This window comes from Thunnus maccoyii, chromosome 24 (assembly GCF_910596095.1).
Source record: "Thunnus maccoyii chromosome 24, fThuMac1.1, whole genome shotgun sequence".
NCBI lineage: Eukaryota > Metazoa > Chordata > Actinopteri > Scombriformes > Scombridae > Thunnus > Thunnus maccoyii.
Genome location: NC_056556.1, coordinates 12,560,559 through 12,586,968, shown reverse-complemented (window position 1 = coordinate 12,586,968; position 26,410 = coordinate 12,560,559). Strand labels below are relative to the sequence as shown.

General features: G+C 41.0%; 1 protein-coding gene across 6 annotated transcripts in view; it reads left to right on the top strand.

Annotated features, from left to right (window-relative positions):
* The window catches only part of LOC121891789 (interleukin-1 receptor accessory protein-like 1), a 301,317-nt gene that overhangs the window by 234,903 nt on the left and 40,004 nt on the right, over nt 1-26,410 (top strand). For all 6 annotated transcript variants that reach the window (XM_042404354.1, XM_042404349.1, XM_042404351.1 and 3 more), the window contains one exon: nt 26,138-26,270. In XM_042404354.1, the coding sequence (XP_042260288.1) occupies nt 26,138-26,270 (133 nt within the window). The remainder of the gene's footprint in view (nt 1-26,137; nt 26,271-26,410) is intronic.

Sequence of the window (26,410 nt, the reverse complement as noted above, 5' to 3'; positions counted from 1 at the left end):
GTCTTCCTGGGGTTATTGTTTTAGTTACTCAGTAAGTAAACTTAAGTTTAGTTTTTAATAAAAAAAAATGTATAAATGTATGAAGATATTACATTAGTGGCATGGTTATAGTTACTCAATAATATTTATGGTATTATCATGGTAATTTATGGTAATACTGACAAACTGCTAGTGAATAAGTTTTCTGGCAAAATAAAACTAAACTAATTCACATCTGACAATATTTATTATTTATCTTGAGCAAGACCCACATCTGTGTTCTTTTCGACAGCCAAACAGTCCAGATTCTTCAAAAAGTTCAAAAAGCCTTTTATTGTTTTTATGCTACTTCTCTTTAGCGTTTGGCTTTTCTTTACCATTTTTTTTTCTTTTATATTTTTCATGTGAATTCACAATCCTCTATAGGAGTTGAAGTCACATTATCTAATTACATAATGTGAAAGCCTGATAATCAGAAGTCTGAAGCAGTTTGGTTATCAAAACAGCAATTTTTGCCATCATACACTCTTATAAGCCCTTATTAGCCTCATTCCCACAATTAGCCCTAATCCAATCAACTTGTTGTTTGTTTCATAGTTGTGTCTAATCAATGCATGTTTTATTGTCCTTCCTGGCTTTTTGTCATACATTCTATAATGTGTAAAGTTGCTCTTGTACTTATTAAAACAGGAAAAAAAAGAAATATCCTTTGTGCATTGAAGCAGAGAAGTAGATTTGTTTGACAGTCATGGAAAGACTTCCTGGAGTCATGCACCACTGGCATGACTCAACCTGTGTAAGGTTGCCTTGGAAACAACCTTTATATCCTGGGTAATACCTTGGCAACAACTTTATGGCCAGGTAATACAGGAAACGTTTACAGGAGGAGGTGGGGGGGCTGCCTTATAACAGCAGATCCTGGACCAGTTTATCCTCCTAAATCTTCTCCTTATCTCTGGGATCAGGCCTGAGCTGCTCTCCCCACCCAGTTTTGGACAACCAAACGGAGGTTAGGTAGCCATCGACTGGGTGGGGATTTAAGGGTTTAAAATTGGTGAGGCAGTAGATTATCTCTCATTTTCCTGCCATCCAAACCGAGGTTAATAGCCTCTTTTCAGCACAGGGGCATAATGTCGGGTATCCACCATTGTCTCTAGTAGGCATAATCTTTTTACACTGACTCTCTCGTTCCTTGTTTTGACAAGGCACACACATCTGAGGGGATGAACAATGAGAGGGACAATGCAGTGGACATTAATTCTCTTTCTGAGAATGTCTTATTAGTCTCTCGAGGCTGTTTCCAGAAAATGGCTCCAAATTTATCTTGTTCCAGTTCCGGCCTGATGATGAGAGTGTTCATCAATTTTGTGTTTATGTTGAATTGCAGTCTCTTTAAAGAACGGCCTCCTGGGAAATTATTTCCCTCTCAACAAACATTGTGTTTAACTTGCCCATGCTTACCTGTATCTATCCCTGATGCATTGACTCAGACAGTACACAGCTACTGTTTTTGTCTCTGAATCTTTTTTTTTTTTCTAAAAGCCCCTTTCTGCAACTCTCTGCACTTTTTGGTCCGAAAATAGCAGAATCACGGGAATGTGGCAGGATTGAATCTCAGCTGGCTGATTGGATTGTCTTTTGCTCTATCTCAGGCTGCATTAAGCGGCCGAGGCTTTGGACGTATAAAAAGGTGATGGATGCCTCCTCCTTACGTCTGGACCGCTCGGAGCTGACCTCAGCAGAAGACAGGAAAGGCAAAAAAAAAAAAAAAAGAGAGAGAGACTGTGATTTACCGACCAGGCTGGTGAAAGCAAAGGGGAGGATGAATGACACTCAGCTCTCACGGCTGACAGCCACAGATGTAAAGCTCTCGCTGCCTCTCTGTCTGTCTTTTAGCTTCTCTTTTTTTTCTGCATGATGCTTGGAAAGAACATGCAGCTTAGAGAAATTACAGAAGAGTAATTATCACTTGCTGGAAATCACAAGATTTTGTGATTAGCTATCAAACCTATTTCATTCCTCATCTTAGTCTCCGGTTTATTCATTCTCTCCTCGGTAATTAGTCTGCTCGGTCAGAACGTTATCTGCTCTCCCCTCCCCTCACCCCCATTATTCACTGCTGCCATTCTCATTTCAGCCCTCTAAGGTTTAAACATTATAAGAACATCAAGATCAAGTGGTGCAGTGGTGGTTTTAGTACTAAGTGGGTGCATCTGCTGTGACCCTGCCACCCATCTGTCAGTAATAATTAGGCTGCTAGATGGACATTCTTTATGCACAAAGCAAAGTATGGGCGAAGACATTATTCTGTCTCTTCTCTCTATACGCTGATGTCTGTTTGACTGGTTAAGAAAGAACAAATTATTCAGGCAAATGCCAGAGAGCCCATTATCCTGCATACAGTAGGATGAGTCACATTCTCATTATTATCAGTCCAAGTGGATCCTCATCAGAGCGCTGTACATCAGGGCTCAATCCTTATAGATCAACATGTCAGGCAAGGAGGGGTGAGGCCTAGGAGAAATGCTCACAACAAGTCATTCCTTGCATCCCACGAATTATTTAAGACAACTTTTAGCTTTTTTGTTGGTCTTCCATGGCCAGTTAAAGTTGATTCAGGATGAGCTGATATGGCATTCATGCCTCACTCTACCATGACAACAACACTTTCACACCTGAGTAATCCTGAAGTCTTATGGACTGACAGGTAACTCATTCATTGGACATTTTCTGTGCCTTAATCCTTGATCATTAGGATATGAAAATCAAAACAGAGTTCATTCCGGTCACTGGTAGCAAGTCAAGCGGCACGTAACAGCACTTAATGGGTTTATTTATCTTCTCTCGCATCACAAGAAGCTCACAAAGAAGGAGGAGTGTTTTGAGCATTATTTAGTAGAGATTGCAACTGGACCTTATTTGTCCACAACCTCATGAAGGGGTTTTGGTGTGGTTATTTGGTTTGGATGGCAGCTTTCACACCAGCCTCAACAAACTAAATGGCATGGATAAATGCAGTGGAGTTTTGTTTGAACCACACCAAACAGGCTAGGTACAAAAGTGCCCTTTAATCTAGACAGACTACAGGAAAGCCATACATACCGTAGACACACATACAGCAGATTCACAAAATGCCAGAGACAAAACAGAGGTCTTGCTGTGATTTCAAGTCATCATGCTGTTTGTTCCAGAAAGCAGGACTGTAATGGCTACATACTGCACACATTTACCGTTTACAGTAAGTACAGTTATGAGACCTGATGAGCTCAGAGGTCTCTAAAGTTTATAGCCAGTGGGGAGGTGAGTGAGTAAGAACCTGAGCATTATTCTTATAATCATTTATCATTCCACATATGGAGGACTGTCTCAAAAAATTCATTTTCTTGTCACAGCTATTAAGTGTGTTTTTATAGATTTCATAACCTGTGGTTTAGTCTTTCATTACTTGCATTCAGCCTCCTGGCAGGTTCTCTGTAGCATCTTCACTTATTTCCCATTTCTCTGAGGAGTGTTTATTGTTCCAGATATCTCTCTCTTAAAGCAAGAAATCTCTATCTGTCTGTCTTTCTGTATGTATGTTTGTCCTTCACATATGTAGAGAATCGTTCAGCTGATCTACTTCGCACTTGGTGGCTGTATTACTGGGGACTCAAGGACGTGCAGTGTCGAATTTGGTGCAATTTGGACACGCAATGTGTTCAATATTAATAAACTTTGAATAAACAAGTGAACAGCACTCTGTACAGCAGTGGGGCAGAGCTTCAGGGCTCTGCAGACTGAGTTGAGCATGAGTCAACGAGCGTAAACGGATAGCCTACAGGAACAGCACCACTTTGCCATAACTCAAATTGTGTAGGTTTGCCATACTCACTTATAACGCTAATAACATTACCGCCAGCAAAATACCTCTGCTAATTAAATCCATGCTCTGCTTTATATCCGCAGTGGTTATGTCAAAGCAAGCAACTAATACGCCTGATGAACCAGAGTGTATTTCACCAGTGTTTGTGACCACGATTAGCCATGACTTGGGTGTTTTTCAGGGGCAGATTAGGTGATTTGGGGGGCCCAAGTAAACACGGTCTTGCTTTACTTTTCACCCTTTCTCTGACTGGGAATGTTGGTATGGCAGTGGTTGAAGAAGTACTCAAAACTTTTTTCTCTGAAGTAAAACTATTAATTATTAATAGTAAAAGTATTAATACCACACAGTAAAAGTCCTGCAGTCAAATTTTTACTTAAAGTGAAGTGTGAAAGAGAGGCATTATCAGCACAATTAAGAATTTACTTAACATCTGTTTAAGGTGGAGCTTTTAATAGTCAAATAACGGAAAAAAAACTACTGAAAATTTGATTGTCAGTGTTCATTCAAACCCTCAAGTCCCTGCATGTTTTCACAAAAAAATATTGATGTGTCTGATTTTTTGTACTCCATAATAATAAACCATAAGCATGAGCACAGCCGGCGATCAGAGCTATACAGCCAGTCAGAGAAAATATTTTTTTCACATGGTGTGCTCTAAAAAGAGAAACATAGACAATGAAAACAGCTTTTAATCAAGAATGGACAGACTCTTGAGCTACTTCCCACAGGCAGCTCAAAACCAGTATGTCTCATATAAGCACAAATCTTTTGAGCAAATATACCCGCTCAAATGATCCGAACTGAAGCCACAGAAAATAAGCTATAAAGAGCCCAATATGATTGATCCACTTTATTTTAGGATGCACAATTTTTCAAAAGCTCTATGTTATGTATTTTATATTTAAATGCAGCCTCTCATTTTACTTGAAATGAGAAAAGATTCACTTACAGCACTTAACATCCGTGTATAACAGAATGTGAGTTTCTTTCATGTTGGTGTATATACAGTACTCATTCACATCTCACATCAACAGTTTTAATATTTCTGTGCGTTGAAGCAGCAATACCGGAGGCAAAGCAATCAACCTGTTCCTAACAGGCGCGTTTTGAACGGGCACTGCACTAGTCTTTTTAGTTTTGGTCTGTCGATGATCTGTCTCAGGGCACAGTGAAAATTCTTCCAGAAAGTATCACATGCTAGCAGAAAGGGCAATTTAAACTTTGTATACTCACAGATAAAATATCTGCAGTATGTGCAGGGGTAGGGATAAAATGCTTATTTATAGATCCGTCTTCACTGGACTGGTTAGAGACACAGATGCAGCCTTGCACACAAAAAGAAACAAACCTGCTCCAGCCTCACATGCCTCTGTGGTCAATTTACCATTGAAAATCTTTAATTTCATACTTTTAAATATTTATCCTCTCCAGCGTCTCTTGAATGTGTGTACAGTTGACTTAGCCTGTTTGATAATCTCATTGGGCGGATAATCAGTGGGCTCTATGAATAGGAATATTTCATCAGATTGAAGAATCAATATTCACAGGCAGGAGCATTTTCCTGTATGTTCCTTTTCAGCGAAATGTATGGATTGAATTTCGGGGAAAAGCAGGATGTTCACCGCCACAATAAAGCTGTTTTGTCTGCAGTAGATTGCACAGCCTGAGAATGCACTGTACTGTACGACATCATTCCCCCAACAGACACACATACCTGTAATGGAAGGAAAACATTAGCATCAGGAGCAGGTGGCGTATGAAGATATATGATGTATAAGCCCATTTGTTGCCCAGCTGCTGGCTCTTCTGCCCCTGTTTTACAGCCTCCTGACTGTTTTATCAGCTCACATCAGTGTGTGTGTGTGTGTGTGTACATAAAAGTAGCTTATATACGGCTTAGGTGCATATGTGTGTATGAACATATCTACATGTATACACTAAGAGAGCAAAGGCTTTTCAATTGCCTCATGGCCCACCAGGTCGCCCCAGCACAGTTGGGGAGGAGGCCAGAGACATTACTCAGCTATTAAACCGTTATTTGCAGGTGTCACCCTCAGCGGGGGCTGTGTTGATAGAGGCGGAAACGCCCTCAAGGTCCACAGTTATACACACATACACACACACACAAGCATATCTTTCAGGCTGGGGTATTTGAGGTCCAGCCTCATGGCTCTGGCTCCACGGCTTGATGGGGCGTAACAGGGGCCAGTAGGGGAGCAGACGGGTGACTGGGATTGGGCCGTTAGGGGGGCAGCGGGACACCAGAGGACAACAGGTCTGGGCCAATAGCGAGGCCACCTGCCACTCCATTTTACCCGTGATGAATCGGCCTCGTTTCTGCTTTGTGTCAGAAACTCCAGGCTTCATTCTGACAGCTGCTCAGAGAGTGAATTGTCCCACTGCACACACAATACATGCAGATTTGTACAGTACATTGCATGTTACTACGCTCAAAATTGAGACTTTAAGTGGATCTCCACATATTTTACACAGTATTTCTCAGTCAATGGACATAGTTATATAACGTCTTCTATAGCTCTGAAAGAGCATTGTCAAGTGAGAAAATAACCTCAGATGATGTCATAGTGGTGTCGTCAGGGTTAGGTGTCAGCGGGCTTGGAGACTTTAAATTCATGACAGAGTAAAAAACTGGGGGCTGGCAGTTGGGAATTTGAAAGACGTGGGCGTTTACCAGACAGGGAGGGTTCTAACAAAAGACACTGTCAAGTTGGATTATGGGAAGTGTATGATCCAGCTTTTTTGGAACATCTGTACTAGTGAATAAAAGTCAGGATATCTCAGCCTTTTTTTTAAAAAATCCACCTGTCACATAAGTCCCCCAACTTTATAAAAGTATAACAATAAATCACCAGTCCCCCTTTCATTTATATATGTAAGTAGAGAGTACATAATGCATTAAATGTTTGCATTTATTCTATGTACTTCTTTAACCTAAATTCTAGTGTTAGAAGAAGTAACTTTAAACTACAAAGAATTGCACCAGCCCCCCTTCCCTTTCACTTTTTTCAGTCTGTCTAATGATGTTTATTCATCATTATCATACAGTCCCTAATGTTTGTAAAGGCAACAGTTAAAACCAGTCAGGTTCCTGGATGGCAACACACATCGAGACGTTAAGGCAAAAGTTAATCTGTGTCACACACATGTCCACCCAAGGTCATGAGGTCAACTGACGTGTATTTAACCAATTAAGATTGGTTAAGAGTGGTGACACAGGTTTGACCCACGCCGCTGTGTTGGTCTGGTGTATTATTCTTTATTCTACTCTAGAGGGTTCCTAAGAATATGAGCATTAAAATTACTTATTTTACATTTACATCTAGAAGAGGTCTGTAAACCTTTTAATAACCATCTGTTCCTTTGCCTCTATTTATCAAAGAGTTATTTGTCTTTTTTTTTTCACAATGAGTTGGACATTAATAGTGTCTGGTATTTACGCCAAAACATTGGTGGGCGAGACACAACCTAGCTGATAAGTGACTCATTTGTTTTTGCAGTCCATTATGCTCCAGCTGTGCTAGCTGATGTTTTAGGAAGCAGGTTCATTCATTACCTGCTTCATTAGTTCTGTCCCTCAAGGTATGGCACCTCTTTGTGTTTCTTTTTTATTTCCCTCTAACACCACATTTTCCAAGACTTTGACCAAACAACGCCAGGCAGGCAGGCAGTTTCTGTGCAACGTGCCTCAGGGGTTTTACCTCAGAAGAGGAAAATATCATCCATAGTGGGGAGAATATAACTGGATTTGCTTCACTGACAATTTGAAGAAAGTCAAACCTGTTTCTGTTATAGATACAGACTGACAAAATCATCTTTGTAACGTCTAAAAAATGACAAAGATGTCATTCAAATTGAAAGTGGACCAAAATGTGATTTTTTATGTTTCTTTGTCCACAGGGAAAAAGTGCACCGCAGAAGAAACATTCAATAAAAGTGGAAATCACACGCGCACAGTTGTGTATTTTGGCTACTGCAATCCAGCTTGTCTACTTTTTCACATTTACAGCTTGCTGAGGCAAATGCTGCTTTGTGAAATCTACACAAAATACAAGAGACTTGTCACAGCAGGAAACATCCTCTCAGCAACTGCTGCTTGTTCAAATACAGTTGGATACTTCCTCCAGTGGGATCAGTTTTTTTTTTTTCTATCTGTCACAAAGAATAAACACAGCAAATTATATTTTCGTTACTCAAGAGTTGCTTATGTTTTCCAATTATGCCTTGAAGATGGGTTTAGATGGCTGACATGTTGCCTTTGATTGTGCGTGCCACCCATTGCTCTCTTAATTGGTTCCCTCTAATTTAGACAACTTGTTGAATGTTTTGCCAAAAGATGTGAGGTTGCACCAAACAGCACCCTACAGAGTCACAGTGAGTCATAAAGACCCAGACTTAGGCAAGATGCATATAAATATGAATTCATCCACACAAACAAGCTTCATCTGAGATGTTGGAGGGGCCCTTATGAAGTCTGTCCAGAGCTGTTGGACTGAGGCCTGAATGCTGACGCTTTGGGCCCGATGCTGGGGGCCAGTTATGCTTTTGGCACGCCAGTTTTACTATCGCACAGCCACACACGGATTCACACACTGTTGCTTCTGTCTACTCCAAAAGTAGTAGTCTTGTGGTTACCGTATCCACTGCCATTACGGTCAGAGCTTCATTAAATCAAGTTTTATGTAGTTAAGTGAACACAAATGGGCGGAACGCAGCAATAACATGCATCGTTCCCCCAAAGTTTTTTGAAAACCTAATTAGTGCCAAGTCACAGTGTGTGACAGATGGATGGACAATGGGTCTGTCTTTTGTCTGTCTCCTTCTACAGTTTTATTAACATTAAGATGCAGTAAATAATGATATATGACAGGATACACTGCTTGTATCTGCATATGGGGATGTATCTGTCATGTGACATGACCTGATTTGACCTGATGTGGCAGGAGGGGACATGACAGGACTTGACAGGACATGACAGGTGTGTATCTGCCATGGGACAGGACTGCACATGACAAGACAGGAAAGGGCAGGAAAGGAGAGGAGGGGATGTGACACTATCTGATATAAGACATTATATACGTCCGCCACATGATGGGACGCAAAATCTCATTTTCATCTTGAGTGACTCTGTATCTAACTTACACAGTAAACAGACATGCAGTTTTATGCAATGATAACACTATCATCATTCGACAAAATTCCCCAAATATACCTCACATCTTAAGAGCTACATAGCAAATCAGGGGAGATTTTGTTGTTTTTAATTGTCTGTGAATAAAGAATACAAATACATGATCCACCTAAAACTGCCATGTGTATGTTCTTTCCCGCTCACCGTCTTTCTATCGGCACTTACTCATGCTGACTCCAACTCAGGATCAGAACCCAAGCCGCTGTTGATTGAACCGCAGCGATGCTATAAGCTGCGGCTCCTCTTCCTCCCACCTTCGCTCCCACTTGTCTTGGCGCAGCTCCCGCACATTATTCCTGCATTTTCTGACGAGTCTCTTGGCTTCTTTGCAGTCATTCCTCACAGTGCTGCTTTGTTTTGTAATAAGAAGCAAATGCTGGGGGTTTTAGCGTTTTGTAGAAAATGAAATATTGTTGTTGTTTATCTCCTGGTCTAATGAGACACAAGGAGTTATGGGATAGCTGCTTATCTTCAGCGTCGGTAACAGCAATCAGAATCAGAAAGTGCTGTACCCTCCCTGCATTCACATCTTTGCACGAAGCTAATCATTCACTGCACTCAGTGTTTGATTTGCTTTGCTTTGAATGAAACCAACTTCATTTCAAGGGTGCAGCAAGATACAATACTTGGTAATTAAGCTCCAGTATGCTTCTCTATCTGAAACTATTGACTTTTCCTTCTAATTCATGTTTAGGCAAGTCGGCAGGCCATGAACATTATTTCAGAAACATTCACACCAATCTGCAGCTTTTTTATCTTCATTTTGACCATGATGCTTTACAATTAGCTGTGACAGTCAGTCCTCCTATTCAGTGTTGGTTACCTTTTGTATCCTTTACATACTAAACAGCAGAGAGCCTCTGGGGCTGGACAGAGACTGTATGTGAGTGTGAAAGGAAGATAGACAATATGTGCTTAGGTGTATGTATAGCATGTGGCCAGGGGGTTTCTTTGATGTGTGCATGCATCCCGAGGGGGGATATGTGTTCGTACAGATACGGTTTGTCATCAAACACACACACACACACACACACACACGCACATGCACACACAGGCTGTGTTGTGTGGCAAGAGGATGGCCTAGAAAGAAAGCAGGGATGTTCAAGAATTCACTCAGCTGAAGTGCCCTTGAGCATGACAGTTAATCTCAGTATGTGACCTTTGAGCTTTCCTTGAAGGGGGCAAGCAAATTAGGACCTGGCCTCTAGGGAAAAGTACAGTATCACATTCTATTACATAATGAATATAATGTACAGTGAATTGGAATCACCACCTAGCACACGTGGCAAGGGGAGGGGGTAAAAAAAAAAACACAAGCAAGACGTAGCCTGTCATATTAAAGCAGCCAGCAGCAAATTGCACATCTAGGCTAATAAAAGCGACAGGGAAATTGCTGCCAGCAGATTTCCTCCAAATCTCCCCAGTAATTCCCCATGAGCCCTGGCATTACTGCCTCACTACCCAGCCTCAGATTAACCCCCCCACCCCCTGGCCTCACAGCAATGCAGCTCAGGCCTTCACCATGCTACTTTAGCCTCTTGATTTCAGTGCTTGTACATTGTCCTTTTGATATCTTCAAAGGTGCCTCTTCTTTTCAAGTCTTTTTTTATGCACAAGTAGCATTATAAAGACACCATCCAGGACAAAAGTTGCATTATATCTGGTGTTGGTGGTTTTGTTTATTTTATATGTATGTATACTATTTAGTTTATACAATTTTTAAAATGTGTGCCTTCATTTTAAGGATTGGGGATTTTCATGTTTTTTTTGACATTTTATTGACTAAACTATTAATCAAATATATAATCCTCAGATTAATTGATGATAAAAATAATAATTAGTTGCAGCATTTTTGACCGATGATCTCTGCGTATCCATTTGTGACAATTTCCACAGTACAGCCACTAGAACAACTGTACCCACTTACTTTCCTCCTGTGCTCTGACTCCACCTCATCTCCACTCCCCCAACCTCCGGGTCAATCGACCCTGCTGCGATTCACCTCTGAAAGCGTTTGACCTAGACCTGGTGTCCAGCCCCGCACTGAGCCAATCAGCATTCAGAACCACATCTCGTCTGTTGGTGCCCAGCACAGATCAAAACTAGCTCCCGGTATCTCAGGTTGCAGTGCGGGAAGAGACTCAGCAAGACTCTATTCTGTATTAGACCGGTTTAGGAAGCCTAATCTGTGTTTTATAGATTCTCTTTGTGCTCTCACTCTGGCTGTCTCTCTCTCTCTCTATTGATCTACTGCTTTGACTCAGTCTCTCTCACTCTCTTTCGCTTAATCTATCCCTCCTTCTTCCACCTTTAGAGAAATGTTACAGCCAAGCCTTTTTTTCAGCCAGACTGGCTATAGGGATGGTGGTCAGTCAGTCAGTCTGTTGGTCCATTACTTTGGTCCAGACTTAGATATCTCAAAAACTGTTGGATGGATATTCATGTCCCCCTCAGGATGAACTATAAAAACTTTGGTACTCCCTTAACTTTTTACCCTGCACCATCTTAAGGTCAAAATGTGCCCAATACTATGGTTCATGACCAAAAATCTGTTAAATATCCCATCAGCCTCAGCTTTACTTTGTGTTTAGTGCCAATTGATGTAGCAACATATTACATTATGATGGTGAGCATACCTGCTAAACATCGACATTTTAGCATGTTAGCAGGTTAGCTCTTTGTCTTGTTTAATCTCCTTCTTCTTCTTTCTTTTCTCTCTCTCTCTCAAGTTTTGACTTAAATCATCCCTGAGTCAGAGTCTAAGTGATGTGAGTGAGGTATGCCAGTGGCACTAGCAGCTTGGCTACAAAGTTGATACCCCTGCAGCCTCACCAAGACAGGGGGTCTTGCACTTCCCCTGCTGGAATAAAACTTTAGAAATGACCTGCAATGAAGTCTTTCACTGTGAAAAGAGGCATGATTTTCTTATAACAAGCAGAGTTTTAAAAATGTATCAGATTATTTCACAAATTCATGGTTATATTACATTTTTGTCTGACTTTTGTCAGCACAGAGATGACAAAGATGATTCCAACGTGGTGCCCAGAAATTGCACAATAAACAAATAACAGGAGAATTTACTGCCAAGTTTCCTAAAATAACATCAGTGCATTATCCTGTCAGAGTTGGAAATGAACTGTTAGCGGAACATAATTTTATTTTAGATCAGTAAAGTTTTCATTTGACATTAATCAGTTGTGATCCAGACGTATAAAGTCAGATTAACCTGAGACCTGAGGTAAATAAAATAACATGATAATATGGGTCTAAAAAGTTTTTTCCCCCATATTCTATATTGTAAAGTATAAATAGTGTATGTTGAGCATTTATCCATGTAGCAATAGGTCTGACTGAGGAACATACATAAAAGTGCATCCTATAGACAAGGCAATGCTCTCAGGTCATCAGTAAACTGTGGCAACGGCTGGTCAGAGGCATCACTCAGAGGAAGAGCAGGGTTGTTTACCTGCAGAGAAGGAAGCAGGGTAAAGGAGGGCCAAAAGGCAAGATTAACTGAAAGACAAGCGAAGGGAAAGAAAGAGAGTAGGTAGTGTAATTTGATCGGCGCATGCTGGGAACTCATTAGTATGCTGCTCATGTAAGTACCCAACCTCCCCCCACATAAGCTCACGAGTTGCACAAGGATGGCAAGCAGGATAGACAAATAACAGACTAATGTAATCATGTAAACGCTCCATCACTCTCATTCTCCCACAGATTCAGCATTCCCAGCCCATACCCAAACACACACTTTTGTCGTAATACTTCTGAAACATTGACCTCAGTGATTCTCAGATTCTTCACATGCTTTTCACTTATTTTAAGGTTCCAAGTATCAAACCACATCTCTGAGTATAGATATAAATGTGTCTATAGCATTGGAAAGCAAAAGTTCAGAAAGTTTGGCAAAGTTAATTTAAAACTGATTTGCTGAGCAGTATTTGGAATATTTTGATATATGCAACTACACCACACACTAAGGTATCAACAAATGATTGGTATTGGAACACAGGTATCATTTTTGCACTCATATTAATACCTAGCCATACTTATTTTTAAGTCAGTTTGTAACAAAGGCTTCTTGTCATGAATTAAGTCTCCAAGCCCAAGCTTAAATAACCCTGAGCCACAGAATACATTATATTATACTGTATTCACAGGCTAATACCACTACCTAAGACTTGCAAACTGACCTTTATGTGTAGAATTTGTGTAATGCCCCTTTAAGTCTGGTAAATAGCCTTCATACACATCCAGTCTCACTTACAAAAAAACTCAATTTATTCTGCCCTCAATATCTCATCTGAACTGATTATGTTGGCTTGAACAGAGCATCTAATACATCGTTGTATTATTTCAGATTTTATTGGAAATCATGCTGATACAGTATTTGAGATATTTTGTGGATTATCACTGAGCACCAATCACATGGTGGATTTGGGAGCGCTGCTTAATTCTCTACAGTAGGGAAGCTACTAGTCTAACAGTGGATGAAGGGAGTAAGCCCAAAAGCTCCTAATGTGCCTGCTGGTTCACAGATTATAACAGATGTTTGTCAATCTGTTTTGGTGGTGAAATGCGGTGGCTGCAAACAGTGATAAAGGGTTTTTGGTGACAAGTGTGGATCACATTACTGTGTTGTTGGTTAAATCAAATTGTTTTTTTTGCTATTTTGGGCACTTCAGGGGTGATTTTCATGTCATTTTGGAACACATCTGCATCTTTATCATCGTTGGGTACTTACTCTGCCTCTCATATCTTATAATACTATCAGTGAAAGGTCACAAGACAGCTGCAAATGTATTATTCCACTGTGCCACTCCACATATGTTAAGAAATGTATTTCTCATTCATCATACATGCACAAATTAACATTTGTGTGGTATTTACAGCATGAAATATGGATGCATACTGGTTCTCAGTCCCCCACTGTTGCATTCTGAGAACACTGCATGATTGACAGAACAGCACTTGCACTCCTAAATTTATGCACACACCATGATATCCCTGCTTTAAAATGTTTTCCGGCATAAGGTCATAATTTACCTTGCCTCCAGTTACTTCCTCTTCTCCCTCCCTCCCACCTCTTGATAGCATTGCATGTAATTTATTGTATTGTTTTTAATTAAATGGATGGCAAGGGGGTTTAAGTGCTCAGCAGTTCTAGGACGTGCCATTTCTTATCTGAATTCTAAATTCAGTGCACACCTAAAGCGGGACTATAAAGCTGAATGGGTCCCAAACTGCGCCGTTGCGTGTTAGAGGGATTGAACAGTTAGACAAATGTCACCTTTAGAAGAGAAGAGCGGGGATAATAAAGCGACGGCTGGATAGTGGTGACTACCAAACTTCACAGACATCGGGACACCGCGGATTCACAGCTCCAGCAGTCTGGCGGGTGTATTCTCAGTCTGGCACAGAGGATCAGAGAGGAAACAGCCTTGGATTACAGAGATGCTTACCCTGATAAAGAAAAAGTTTAAATTAAATGGAGTTACAGCAGACTCAGTGCAGTCCTACTTCCTTCAGTAGCAAGACCAAACCACATTTCCACACGCAATGTGTTACGAAACAAGATTACAAGAAATCAGAGTAATTTCGTGCTCTAAAACTGTAAAAATGTCACATCTAATTGCTTAATTTCACATCTGTGTATGTAGTTCACAAACTGTCTCTGACCTCGTCATCCACTCCTTGCAGCACAAACCTAACAAGAGTATGGTCAGACCGCCAGAGTGCTTAATAAGGAGAATATACTGCAGCAAGGAGTCGTGGGTGGGAATGAGCAAATCAATTTGATTATCCACAGTGCAAGCTGAGATGTATGTCTGAATAATCAGAGGGTGAGCTATGGACTCTGAGGGTTTATTCTGTATGACTGGCGTTAAATGTGATTTCCCTATATATCAGGTCATTGGAGAGTATGCCTCAAAGGTTATTTGCACTAGGTGGCCATTCACAAGACTCAGATTTTATTCCGATGGCGATCTGACATTCAACAATCACGGCCTGATGACCTTCTTGACCTTACAACATTAAAATCCTTTATTTTGCAAATGCACCATTCAACCAGTTATGTCATCGCCCCCAAGGAGAATTCTTGTCGCCTTTTTTGCGGCAGATATTTCCTATCATGCTGACATTTTGTTGTCCCTAGACACTCGTGTCAATCTTATGGTAATTTATCCAGATGGATACATGGGTGGTTTTTAAACACGTTTTCTCATCATGGCATGTTTATGAAATACATGTTATCAATTTTACACGGCTTCCAGATTCTGAGCATGACAGTTGCGCCCAATGGCCCACAGTCCCGACATGCCCTCTTTGAACATGTGAACATGAATTTATTTACTTCCATATGTTCATGTAAATTGCACAGACAGAAGCATAGGTGATACAGATCACTCCAATTATCCGGCCTATGCATCAGTGCACCACACACTTGCTCAGATACGCACACACACACACACACACACACACACACACACAAAGGCAGAGATCTCACACTGGGTTTTTCTGTGAACATGACGGACAGGGAGAAAGCAGCAGGACGCTTTGTAGATGATGCCTGCTCTCACCAGAGCTTTAACCTTTCCCTCAGCGTCCTTCCTGCAGAGTCTCTCTTTCCTCCCGGCCCCTCTGTCACACAATCCTATTGTTTGTCCCTGTCCTGATTCGGCACTCATTATAGAAACCTGTTTATGCACAAAGCTCTCCCAAGACATGCTGCAAGGCATGAGAGAGGGAAGAAAGGTGAGGCAGATGACAAAAGGGAAAAAAAATGAATAGGATAGGAAAGAGATAGAAAGCAATGGAAAGAGAAATAGATAAAGTAGTGCTGTGTTCAAATGTGGAAATAAGGATAATAGTAGTACTGCTGTTTCCCATGTTATGGCTAATGTAGTGTTTGACAGATTAGTTAGCCAATTAGCATTAGCACCTATGCCTGTGCGTGCCACTTTACCTTTCAAATGTTATTGAAAGAATTAGTTGATTCATTCAACTAAAAAATATGTCAAACAGACACTGTCAAGCATCCAACTTGTGATGGGCATCTTTCACTATTTTATTGACTAAACAATAAAAGAAATTAATAATAATTGATACTTTGGACTTAGATGTCCATCCAGCACATGTAAGTCCAATATTCACTCTCCTTTTAGCTTGGCCACAACCAACTCTTGAGATGTTTGTTAGCTTACAGGCAGCGTGTCAGAGCTTTTTTAAATTGAAAACGGAGAGATTGCGGGCTGTAAAGCCGAAACAGTAAGATAAAAGAGGCTACAAAGCTGAGAGGAAACTGCAGAAACGGGTGACAATTTCACTTTGTGTTTGTTGTTACGAATGACACATTACACATAGTCATCTGATCCTTCATAAACATTTTTTTAATGATTTTTGGAGCTGTAATCAATAATGGAAATCTTTACTCGCAGTCCTGCTTTCAAATCTACAGTATATATGAAACTTGAAATTATGACTTGAAGGGCTTGACGTAAACCAGACCCTCTACCTTTCCCATATGTCTTGAACAGGTTGTATCATTTTAAGAAAAAATGTGACTGACATCTCATCTTCATGTGTATTTTTGAGAGAACATCCTAGTACATGCGTTCCTATCACTGAAGCTCCACAGACACACCATGTAAACCCCGTTCTCCACTTTTTCCGCCTCCCCCTGGAGAAATGTGATGCAATGATTTCCAAACCCATGAACACCAGCTCCCTCCCTCCTCTCCTCCTTCAGCAGCTTGATTTGAGGTGATAAGTTACTGTACAGCAGCTTTTCCTCCTGCTTTTTCAAACGTGTTCCAGTCATTCACTTCACATCGCTACTTCAGTTAAGTCGCTGCCTGGACTTCCTTCTTCATTCAGCTCACGTGCGTTGCAGATATCCAACACAGTGCCTCCTGAAATGCTGGGAAAAGCACCTACGGTCCCAACCACTCTACTGTGTCCTGTTTTCATTACATGGACTCCCCAGGAGAGTGTATGGATATAGCAGCGCTCCCTTGCTTTCCACTCACTACTCTTTCTCTCTCTCGCTTACTGAGCACAGTAAGCTGTCTTGATCTTGGGTGGTGAGTTTGCTCCACTAGACCATTTAGGGACTAGATTCTGTTCACTGATGGCTTAGGAGAGGAGGGCCACTCTGCTGCAATAAGGTACATCCAATCAATGTTTTGGTCAACCCCTGAACAAGTGAACATACAGTATAGTATAAGGGATTATGGCCAGAGTGATATGTTGAATCGATGTACACTATATGTCCTACAGTATGTGGACAACCCTGCTCACATGTTTTTGTGTAGTTATGGTCTGGTGCAGTTTTTAGTCTCAATGCTCCAGCATATAATTTCAGACTACAGTGTTCTTGAACAGTTTGGGGAAGACCCTTTCCTGTTTCAACAAGACAATGCCGTCATGCACAAAGCCAGATTTTCCAATGTTTGGTGAGCCAGGCCTTATCGCTTCCAACATCAGTGTTTGATCTCACTGGCGCTCTTGTGGCTGAATGGCAGCATATCCCTGGAGTCTGGTTCTAAAATCTTGCAGAAAGCCTACCCAGAAGCGCTGAGGCTGTTATAGCAGCAGATTGCTGTCCGTAGTTTCAGAACGAGATGCTCAACAATCACGTATGGATGTACTGTGTGTCTTATGGCGAGATCAACCCTTCTTTTTTTTTCTTTTCAAGATGGTCGCTGTGTCAGATTAGGTGATTGTGTTTCTGCTGCAATGGCCTAGAGATTACTACACATTGAACCCCAACCAATATTAGTTTGTTGTCTTTCACAACCGGCATGAAAGGTGATGGGCCTTAATGGACAGAGCTTGTAACAGTCAAACAAAGCAAGAGACAGCACATGCTTGTCTTTACATCAAGGCCTCCTAACATTACCGAAATGCAAAATTTTTCTTTCATGACACATTGCGTGGGATAACTCAACAAACTGTCATGCCCAATACTCGTTTTCGTTCCTGACACCCTATGCTTGTCAGTTTAGGCCAGTACCAGGATGATGTCGTGTATTCATGTCCTGATTCCAAACAGCTTGATATCCAGACTGCCTCTGCAAAATTTCCAAGTTCCACAAAGCTAGATTCTCGTTCACACAAAGAGATTTTCAGGTTTATATATATGAAGTGACTCCTTTCAGTGGGAGTGCCATTGACCTGATATAGCATTTGTTGATGTGAGTAACACAACTCTACACTGCTGTAATTTGTCACGAATGAGCCAGACTGGGGTTAGAAATAGCATTTAATAGCTTCAGCAGCTCCTGAAAGTCAGCAATGCAACTGTCATGAGTCATAACATTTCATTATTAACAAGCAAATTCAAGTATACATAAGCAAGGATGGATGTAGGCTGAGACTTTTTGTGAAGAAAAGCTCCATTTTTACAGGAGTAGATTTGGTTTTCAGTCATGCAGCAACTGGAGGAAAGTACATGAAGGCTTGTGATGAACGGAGGTAGAGAATACTTTAGATCCCCTGGACAATAGTTAAGAAAATAATTCATTGAAGACATTGCTAAAGTGGGCCCAAGCTGAGAATCTAACCACAGGCAGCTTCGGCAAGGAAATGGAACTGTTGGGGGTGTGAGCATGCTTCAAAGGTGACCCAGCAAGGCCTCAAGGAACCAGCTATTTAATGTCATCAGTCTCTTTCTTTCTCTCATTGTGTATCTGTCTCTTTCACTTCCCTCCCTACCACATTTCCCATTTTCCCAGCCCTCCATCAGTAGCTAAACTTACATGATGCTGCTTAGGGATTCTCTAGACAACTTCGGCGTTCTGCGCTAAGCCAGACAGAAGTCCGTCCTCTGCTTGCATAGCTGCACCAAAGCCCTGTGAACATTCAGTTCCTGTATCCAATCCCTGCCGTCTCACTGTGAGGGAAGCTTTTTTTTTTTTAATTCTCTGCTAACAGCAGCATCAGCATTTCAGACTAAGAATCAGGTTGGGCAAGAAGACTGGGGGTTTCGACAAAGTTTCTACTTTACTGAACTCTTTCTGCTGTGTCATTGTAAGTGACATGCTTCTTTTAAAAGACAAGAAATGTTTTGTTCATGTGTCTGGGGACATGTATTTTGATCAGCAACAAAATGGATGAGAAGCCTGCCTGAAAGATGATGCTAAGGGAATAGTAAAAATAACTGATGCAGAAAAAACACCAATATAGCCTCAATATGCACAGCACATAAACACTTTACAAAGCCTCACAAAACCATTAGAAAAAAATAGCTTCTGCTTCAAAGTTGACATGGCAATTGCCATCATCATCTAATGCTTTTCTAATTGTGGTATAACCTTGTTTCCTCCATTCATCGTGGCATTTGTCTAATGTTTTGTGAAGTACCCTTTAAGTGTTTCATTAATGTCTAATGAGCTTTTCATTAGGAGAATTCAACTGTGACTTCTCCACGCAAGATTATAAGCAACACAAGGTTTAACATTGGTAATGATTCCTCACTGGATTGGCGGCAATAATAGCCGCTGCTTTTCTGCTAAAGAACATTGTATTATGAGAACATCAATGCAAAGAGTGGGTGTTGATCTTTGCAAATGTCATACTCTATTCCACAAGGCTTGAATTGGACTTGTTATTCACCCAACCCCCAGCTTGTTTGTTTCCCACTGCCCTGTAATATTCAACAGTACCACCTTATTTAATTTCCAGACACGGATTGTCCTCGCCAAAAGTAACACCGAGCAGAGAAAATTGTAATTTCACAACACATCATTGAGCATTTCCTATTATGATTGCCACATGTTAGCATGCTTATAAAATTCAGAGAAACAGTTTAAACATTGCGCTGTTGTGTCTCCTGATATCTGCATTACCTGCATTAATTAAGGGGAGCAGCGGCAGCAGTTTGCCTGCTTAGTGATAATGAGGTGCAATGCCAAGTATGAATAACAGGAGATTGACCATACGCGAGGGGGACGTAGCTAAATGAATACTGAACACAGCACAGGCCATGGCCGCCTTAAAATGTGCGATTGGAAAGGCATGGTCTATAATAAACAAAACAAAGTGAATGCTGAACAGAGAGACAATTAAACCGCCGCATCTGGCAACGCCGACGTGAGTGGGTACTCAGCCACTGCAATTACAAGGCTCCATCACTGGTGTAACCCTTCACTGTCGGGATGCTGTGCTGGAGCAGATGATAAAGATAATTCTCACTCTTATTCACAGCCTTTAAAAATGTTTTCAGGAATCGCCTCATGCTGCCCATGTGCCCCGCTGAATCTGGGAAACCCCCTTTCACCATCGACAATTATATTATCTGCTGATTCAATTCCTGGGCTTTTTCTCGGTCCAGATCAGCGCTCGCTTTCCTGCTGATCACAAGCTACAGGGCAATCTTCAAGTCCTTTAATGTAGAGCCCAGACTGTTGCACTAAAGGAAGGCCTAATAGAGAGCAGAGGGAGTATCATTTTGGCTTGACGAAGGGAGAAAAGATTTTTCCACCAATGCCAAAAGTACCATAAGTGTCATTATGACATTTTGTGAAGAGGTTTTAGTTGTGCTTTAAAAGCACAGGCTGTTTATCTTGTCCAAAGCAAAAAGGCTAAGGCTTTTTATGATTGAAGAGATACCTTTGACACTCTACCCTGATGAATACAGGAGTATTTCCAGGTGGATGGCAAATTAAAAGAAAAACCAGCATAAAATGTCTGAGCCTCTAGAACAGTTTTAATGCTCCTTGGCATAGATCATCCAAGTCGCTGTCTGACATGTTGCTCTAAATCTCCCATAGGCGTTCAACTGGGGTGACATCTGAAGGCTATAGCATATAATTAACATCATTTTCATACTCCTCTAACCATTCAGTGAGCTCTCATGTCCTGTATAAATGAAAATTAGTTGTGTTTCTTCAAGCATTCATTCAGATTTTTACTTTAACTTACTACCTGTCCATAAATTACAGACCCATGTCAAATGATGCATACTTAAAATTACTGCTCATCATTTGTTTTTATCAATCAATCAATCTAACCATAATGTCTATTTAGTAGCTGGTCCAGGGGCTTTGATCATATCACATAATCTTCCTCAACAGGTAGAATTTGTTGAGCACTTCAAGGACTTCTTGATACAATCAAAAGCTCCACAACACCAACTAAATGGATCCTGTGTTGAGGTTGTTTTTGTCAACTACCGTTTCCAAGTTCAAGCATTAACATTCAATCTCAAGATTCTTGTTTTAAATGTGCGTGTCCTACACTATCATCCAGGCAGCCACAGGCCTCCATTAATATCAATTCGATAAATAAAAGCCACCTTCCAGAGGACTCAAACTTGCTTGTAGGTTAGCAGTAATTTGAAAAGTGCGTTGTCCTTATTCAGCATTATTTATTTTTAATTTCCAGCTCCTGAATTGCTTCCCACCTCACCAAAACATTAAGCAGGAAACTGTATGTGTTGTCATTGCTGTTAAGATTGCAAATGCCTATTCCAAAAAACTCTGAAAAGCTTAGTCTCTTCCCTCTCTGAAGTATTATTCCTGCTAGCTGCAGGGCTTAATTTATTCAAGGCTGTTAAAAGCAAAAAAAAAAAAAAAAAAAAAAAGGCTTCCCTACTCAAGAGCTGGATTGTTTGGATCTGAATGGGAAACGCTGATAGATTAACTCGACATGGATGGTGCACGCACCGCATGCGGATGTACTGATCTGTAATCTATGTAATCTTCAGCGCACAAGGGTGATACGATGCTCTGTTCACTGTGTGGGAAGTCTTTCAATTCCCCATGAAGAATGGTTTGTTCTTTCCCCAAGTATGTGATTCCTTTCTTGTTTTTCTCACTCATATCCATACTGACATGCACATATGCCCTCTTTCTCTCACGCTATACCTCCATCATATGCACACAGATGCAGAAATGAATGCCTGCCTGCGTTCTCTGTGTGTCTTTTTCCTTGTTTTTGTCTCCTCTGTGGTGTTTCATGGTTTCATATCTTCCGGTCTGTCTGCTTAGCCACGGGAATCTTTGCTGACGTCCTGCAGCCGCTGCTGCGACTGAGAGAGATGCTCCAGAGGCGCAGGGAGATAAGAGAGAGGAGACAATCGCATTAAGACTCACTTTACCCCCCTGACCAAGACCAGAGGTTGGGATTTGAATGTTAGAATCTGTGCGCTTAAATCCCTGCATGGCTGTTGGTGCATTTCCCAAAGCAAGTGCACAACCTCAGCCTATCTACACAGCCCGTGCAGTCTTAGCCGCTCTCAGTAAAGCCAGCACAAATTACCACACCGTCGTTAAGGGAATAACTTGCAGCCATATGCATGAAGTGCCCTTTGGAATAAGTCTTGGAGAGTGACACCGCGGCTGTTGTCAGCACAGCAGTGGAGCTGTCAATGCAATAACACAACATGCTGTTCAGATCCATGGGTGAAGCCTCTTGACATCAAAGGTGGCACACAAAAGGATCCGTGTTTCCTTTTACTGTTGTCTGCACCTGTCAAAATGGTGCTTGTTTCTTTTTTTTTTTTGTTGTTGTTGTTGTTTTATGTGCTCCTCCTGCACACCGGCCCTCCTGCTTTGTAGCACCACAGAGACCCCTGGTGGAAGTGGGAAGCATAGCAATGTATGTGTGTTATTGTGAATAATGTGTGTGGTCCAGGACAGTACCCAGCATCCCCAAAACACATTCTCTCTGTCTCTTTTACTCTCTCTCTCTCTCTCTCTCTCTCTCTCACACACACACACACAACCCTTATCTCTTAGCCGTGGACAATATTTTTGTTGAGCCGCGAGACAAAATGTAAAACCGTCCTCCAACTCGGGGCTTTTTTTGAATCTCCAAACCAGATTTTTCCTGTTAACGCTTTAGCTATCATCTCACTGCGCTAGACTGCACTAGAGGGCCAAATTAGAGCAGGCCTTGGTAAAATAAAATCCCAATTATCTTTGAACTAGCAAGTACCCAATTATACGCCACAGTTATCTCCCATCTCACATCCTTCTGAGTCCTCGCCACAGGGCCAGTGAGTAAGGATTGCTAATGAAGAGATGCTGAATCACCTTTTTGCCTTCCTGGATGCACAACTGGTGGAGCCTCCTTGATCATCATCCTTGATCAGAGTTATTCTCAGGCTTTAAAGATGATGTGGTTCTTCTCTTTTTTGCTTCCCCTGGTGAGCCTGTCGCAGCACAGGCCACACATTCGTGGCTGCGCCGTCGGCTGCGGCATGTGTGTGATAAGTGTGAAAGAAGAATGAGGTCTCTAATCCGTGGCAGAGAGAGAAAACGGGTTTAAAAGAGGTTTATCCGTCTCTAGTCACATAGGACGTGCGTTCAAAATGAGCTGAGCAGAGAGGAGAACTCCTGCTGATGTGAAGGCAGGGGGGTTTGTCTGTTGATATGTGTTTACAGTGCACTTTCTTTTCACTCTGTACGCATGGTCCTCATCATCCCAGGAAGCCTATCTGTACATCGCACTGCCTGCTAGAACAGAAGATGACCTCAGATGTGTTGATTCCTGACTTTTCTTTCTTTCTCTTCCATTTTTCCAGTCTTCTTCCAGTTTTGCATTTGCCATCTGGATGGGTTTTTTTGGTGATTCTGTTTCAACTGTTTCAACTTCAGCTACAAAAACATTTCAAATACTCCCAAGAAGCAATATTTTAGGACATTGAAGCTGTTTCTAATATTTAATGTGCAATTTTTCAGCAGAAACTAGCATGCATTAATTTCCTTTAGAAGATTTGTTCAAACTTTAAAGCAGCACTAATCGATAATATTCCACTAACAATGGATCAAATTACTGTGTCAAACATGAAAAGGGTCGCTCATAGTGACAAATGCACAGAGAATTTTCACCCAACTCTGCAGTCCCACTAATCAGTTTTGTTTCCAGCTGCTTGCCAAGCATCAAACAGCAGACAAAGTTAGTGATTAGCAGGTGAAAAAAGTGAAGTATTAAGCCGGCTAAAGAAACATGTATTTTTCTCAGGAGTTGGTGGAGACAAAAACAGAGCTAAAAAGAGAATGAATACTGGACTAAATTAATGCAAATGTTGCTCCTTGTCTGCTGTGTGAATAGTCAATTGTTTGCTAACACGTTCACCATTACAACTTTATAAGGTAATAATGTTAAATGTGTGTCAAAGGTATGTGTTATGCTTACAGCTTGTTCCTCTGCCCCTATAGTAAAATAACAATTATATATTATATTAACAATAACAATTGCTGCAGCTTTTTTAAAACTCTGCTTCTTCACATGCCAGCTTGTATAAAGATTTTTCATATTTTGTTGTTCAGACTTTTTTTTTAATCTCTATCCTTTTCTAATAGGAGATAATGAGCAGAATGCTCAAACCTGCTCCTCTTTAAACTTCAACTCCATCAACATCCTTTCATTTAGGAAATGAATTCAAACAAGGCACCATACTTTGCACTTAAAAACTTCTTTTCACTTTTTTTAATCTTTTTGTCTGATCTTTTGTTCTCTGTTTGTCTATGAAATCTAAAAGAATCAGCCTCTTCAATATGATGTGATATTGTTATCATTTTGCTCCTTGTCTGACAGCAGTTAATACGTTTCAACCTCTGCTTAGGCACTTGTTCGAACTTGATTGTCCTCGAATGGTGGTCGTGGCTGCTGTATAACCACCATCACTATTCAGTCTTCATTTAATCATCTAACCTTACTTGCACTTTGTTACAGCTCTTAAACACCATTTAAAAAAAAAAATCGAACTGCCACGATTAAATCAGGTTGCAATCAAGCCACTGAACTGCATATTGACCTCAGCTGGCAATACATAAACACACTTTATTTTCTCATCACACGCACACCGAATCCTGCGTGTTACATGTGGTGTAGTTGTAGTCTAAGGAATGAAGGTTGACTTAAACACAGTATACTGTAGTTCATCCGAGCAAAAATTGCAAACAACGTCCCTTCATCGTCACAAGAATACAAGTATACTTGAGCCGATAATGTGGAATTTGAACTGCATGTATAGAAATGGGAGAAATCAGTATGAATTGTGAGTTTTACCTAGGCTATATTAATTCATTAATAGCGCAAATCATTGTCCTTAAAAGCTGTGCCGTACTTTTACGTTTTAAATTTTTCAAAGTTCTTCCTTGAGGATACAGTGATTGAACTTTAAAAGTAGAGACTGACAGAGAAGGAGGCTGCTGAAGAGTATAAGAGCTTTTATGAAGGTACAGCAGTGTTGAGAAGTTGCCGTGAAAGAGTGTTTTAAACTTTAAGAGGCATGTGGGATGGTCTGGGATGGTTTAAGATGGCACCTCTGAGGAGCGAGAGACGATTTAGGAATTGATGGAATTGAGGAGGCTGTTATGTAGTTTTTGAAGGGGGAAAAATTGGAGTCTGGAACGAGAACAGGTTTACTAACAGGATGTACATCTAAGTCCTAGCATTCAGAGCTGCTGCTTGATGTTGTATCAGATATGACCAGATGTCCAACTAGTTGTTTTTTTTCTGTGTAGCTTTTGCTTTTTTTAATGTATGTTGCACACTGTTTTGAAATGATGATTTAAGTGCAACACACATAACAAGCCTCATCACATCAATTACTGCCCGTAGCACACATCACACACGTCATTCAGACACAAATAGAAAGTAGATGCCAGGGAAATTGCTGTTTTCAGGAGCTGACATGCATCGACATGCATAGGGAAGAGGCGTATCCTATCCTATGCATTATCGCAGGTCAAGACACCCCTGGTGTTTGGGATTACATAGAAAACAATAGGTGTGGGTGGTTTGACACGCATCATACACCACTGGTGTGTGTTGCCCTTCAGAATCACTTTCTAGCAACTTTTGGGGAAATAAACAATGACTATGGTGTCAGTAGAGTCACTCAGTAGCGAGCGATGGTGTTAAAACAACTGATGGTCGTCTATTTAGGTACACAATATGATGTCCTTCAGCAGAGTGTATTTTCAACTCTTGTTCGGCATATTTAAAAATGTTTGAATAAGGGGATCAAAAAGGAGCTAAGACATCAACAACCTTACTCATATATTCTTACCCGATATACAGGTTCATCATCGACTGTTACCTCATATCCTTTTTTGTGTCTCCCACAGGAAGTCCTGTCAACCTGACGTGCAGAGCATTCTTTGGATACAGCGGAGACGTCAGTCCACTTATTTATTGGATGAAAGGGGAGAAGTTCATCGAGGATCTCGATGAGGAGCGGGTTCAGGAGAGTGACATCAAGTAAGACCCTCAACACCAGACCTGTCCTGTTAGGATTTAATACACAAGGCTACTGTATGGCATTACCTTTCTCTTAGATTTCTCTCTTAGAATTAACAAAAACAGGAAAACTAAATTGAATGTATAGAACTGTATGAGAA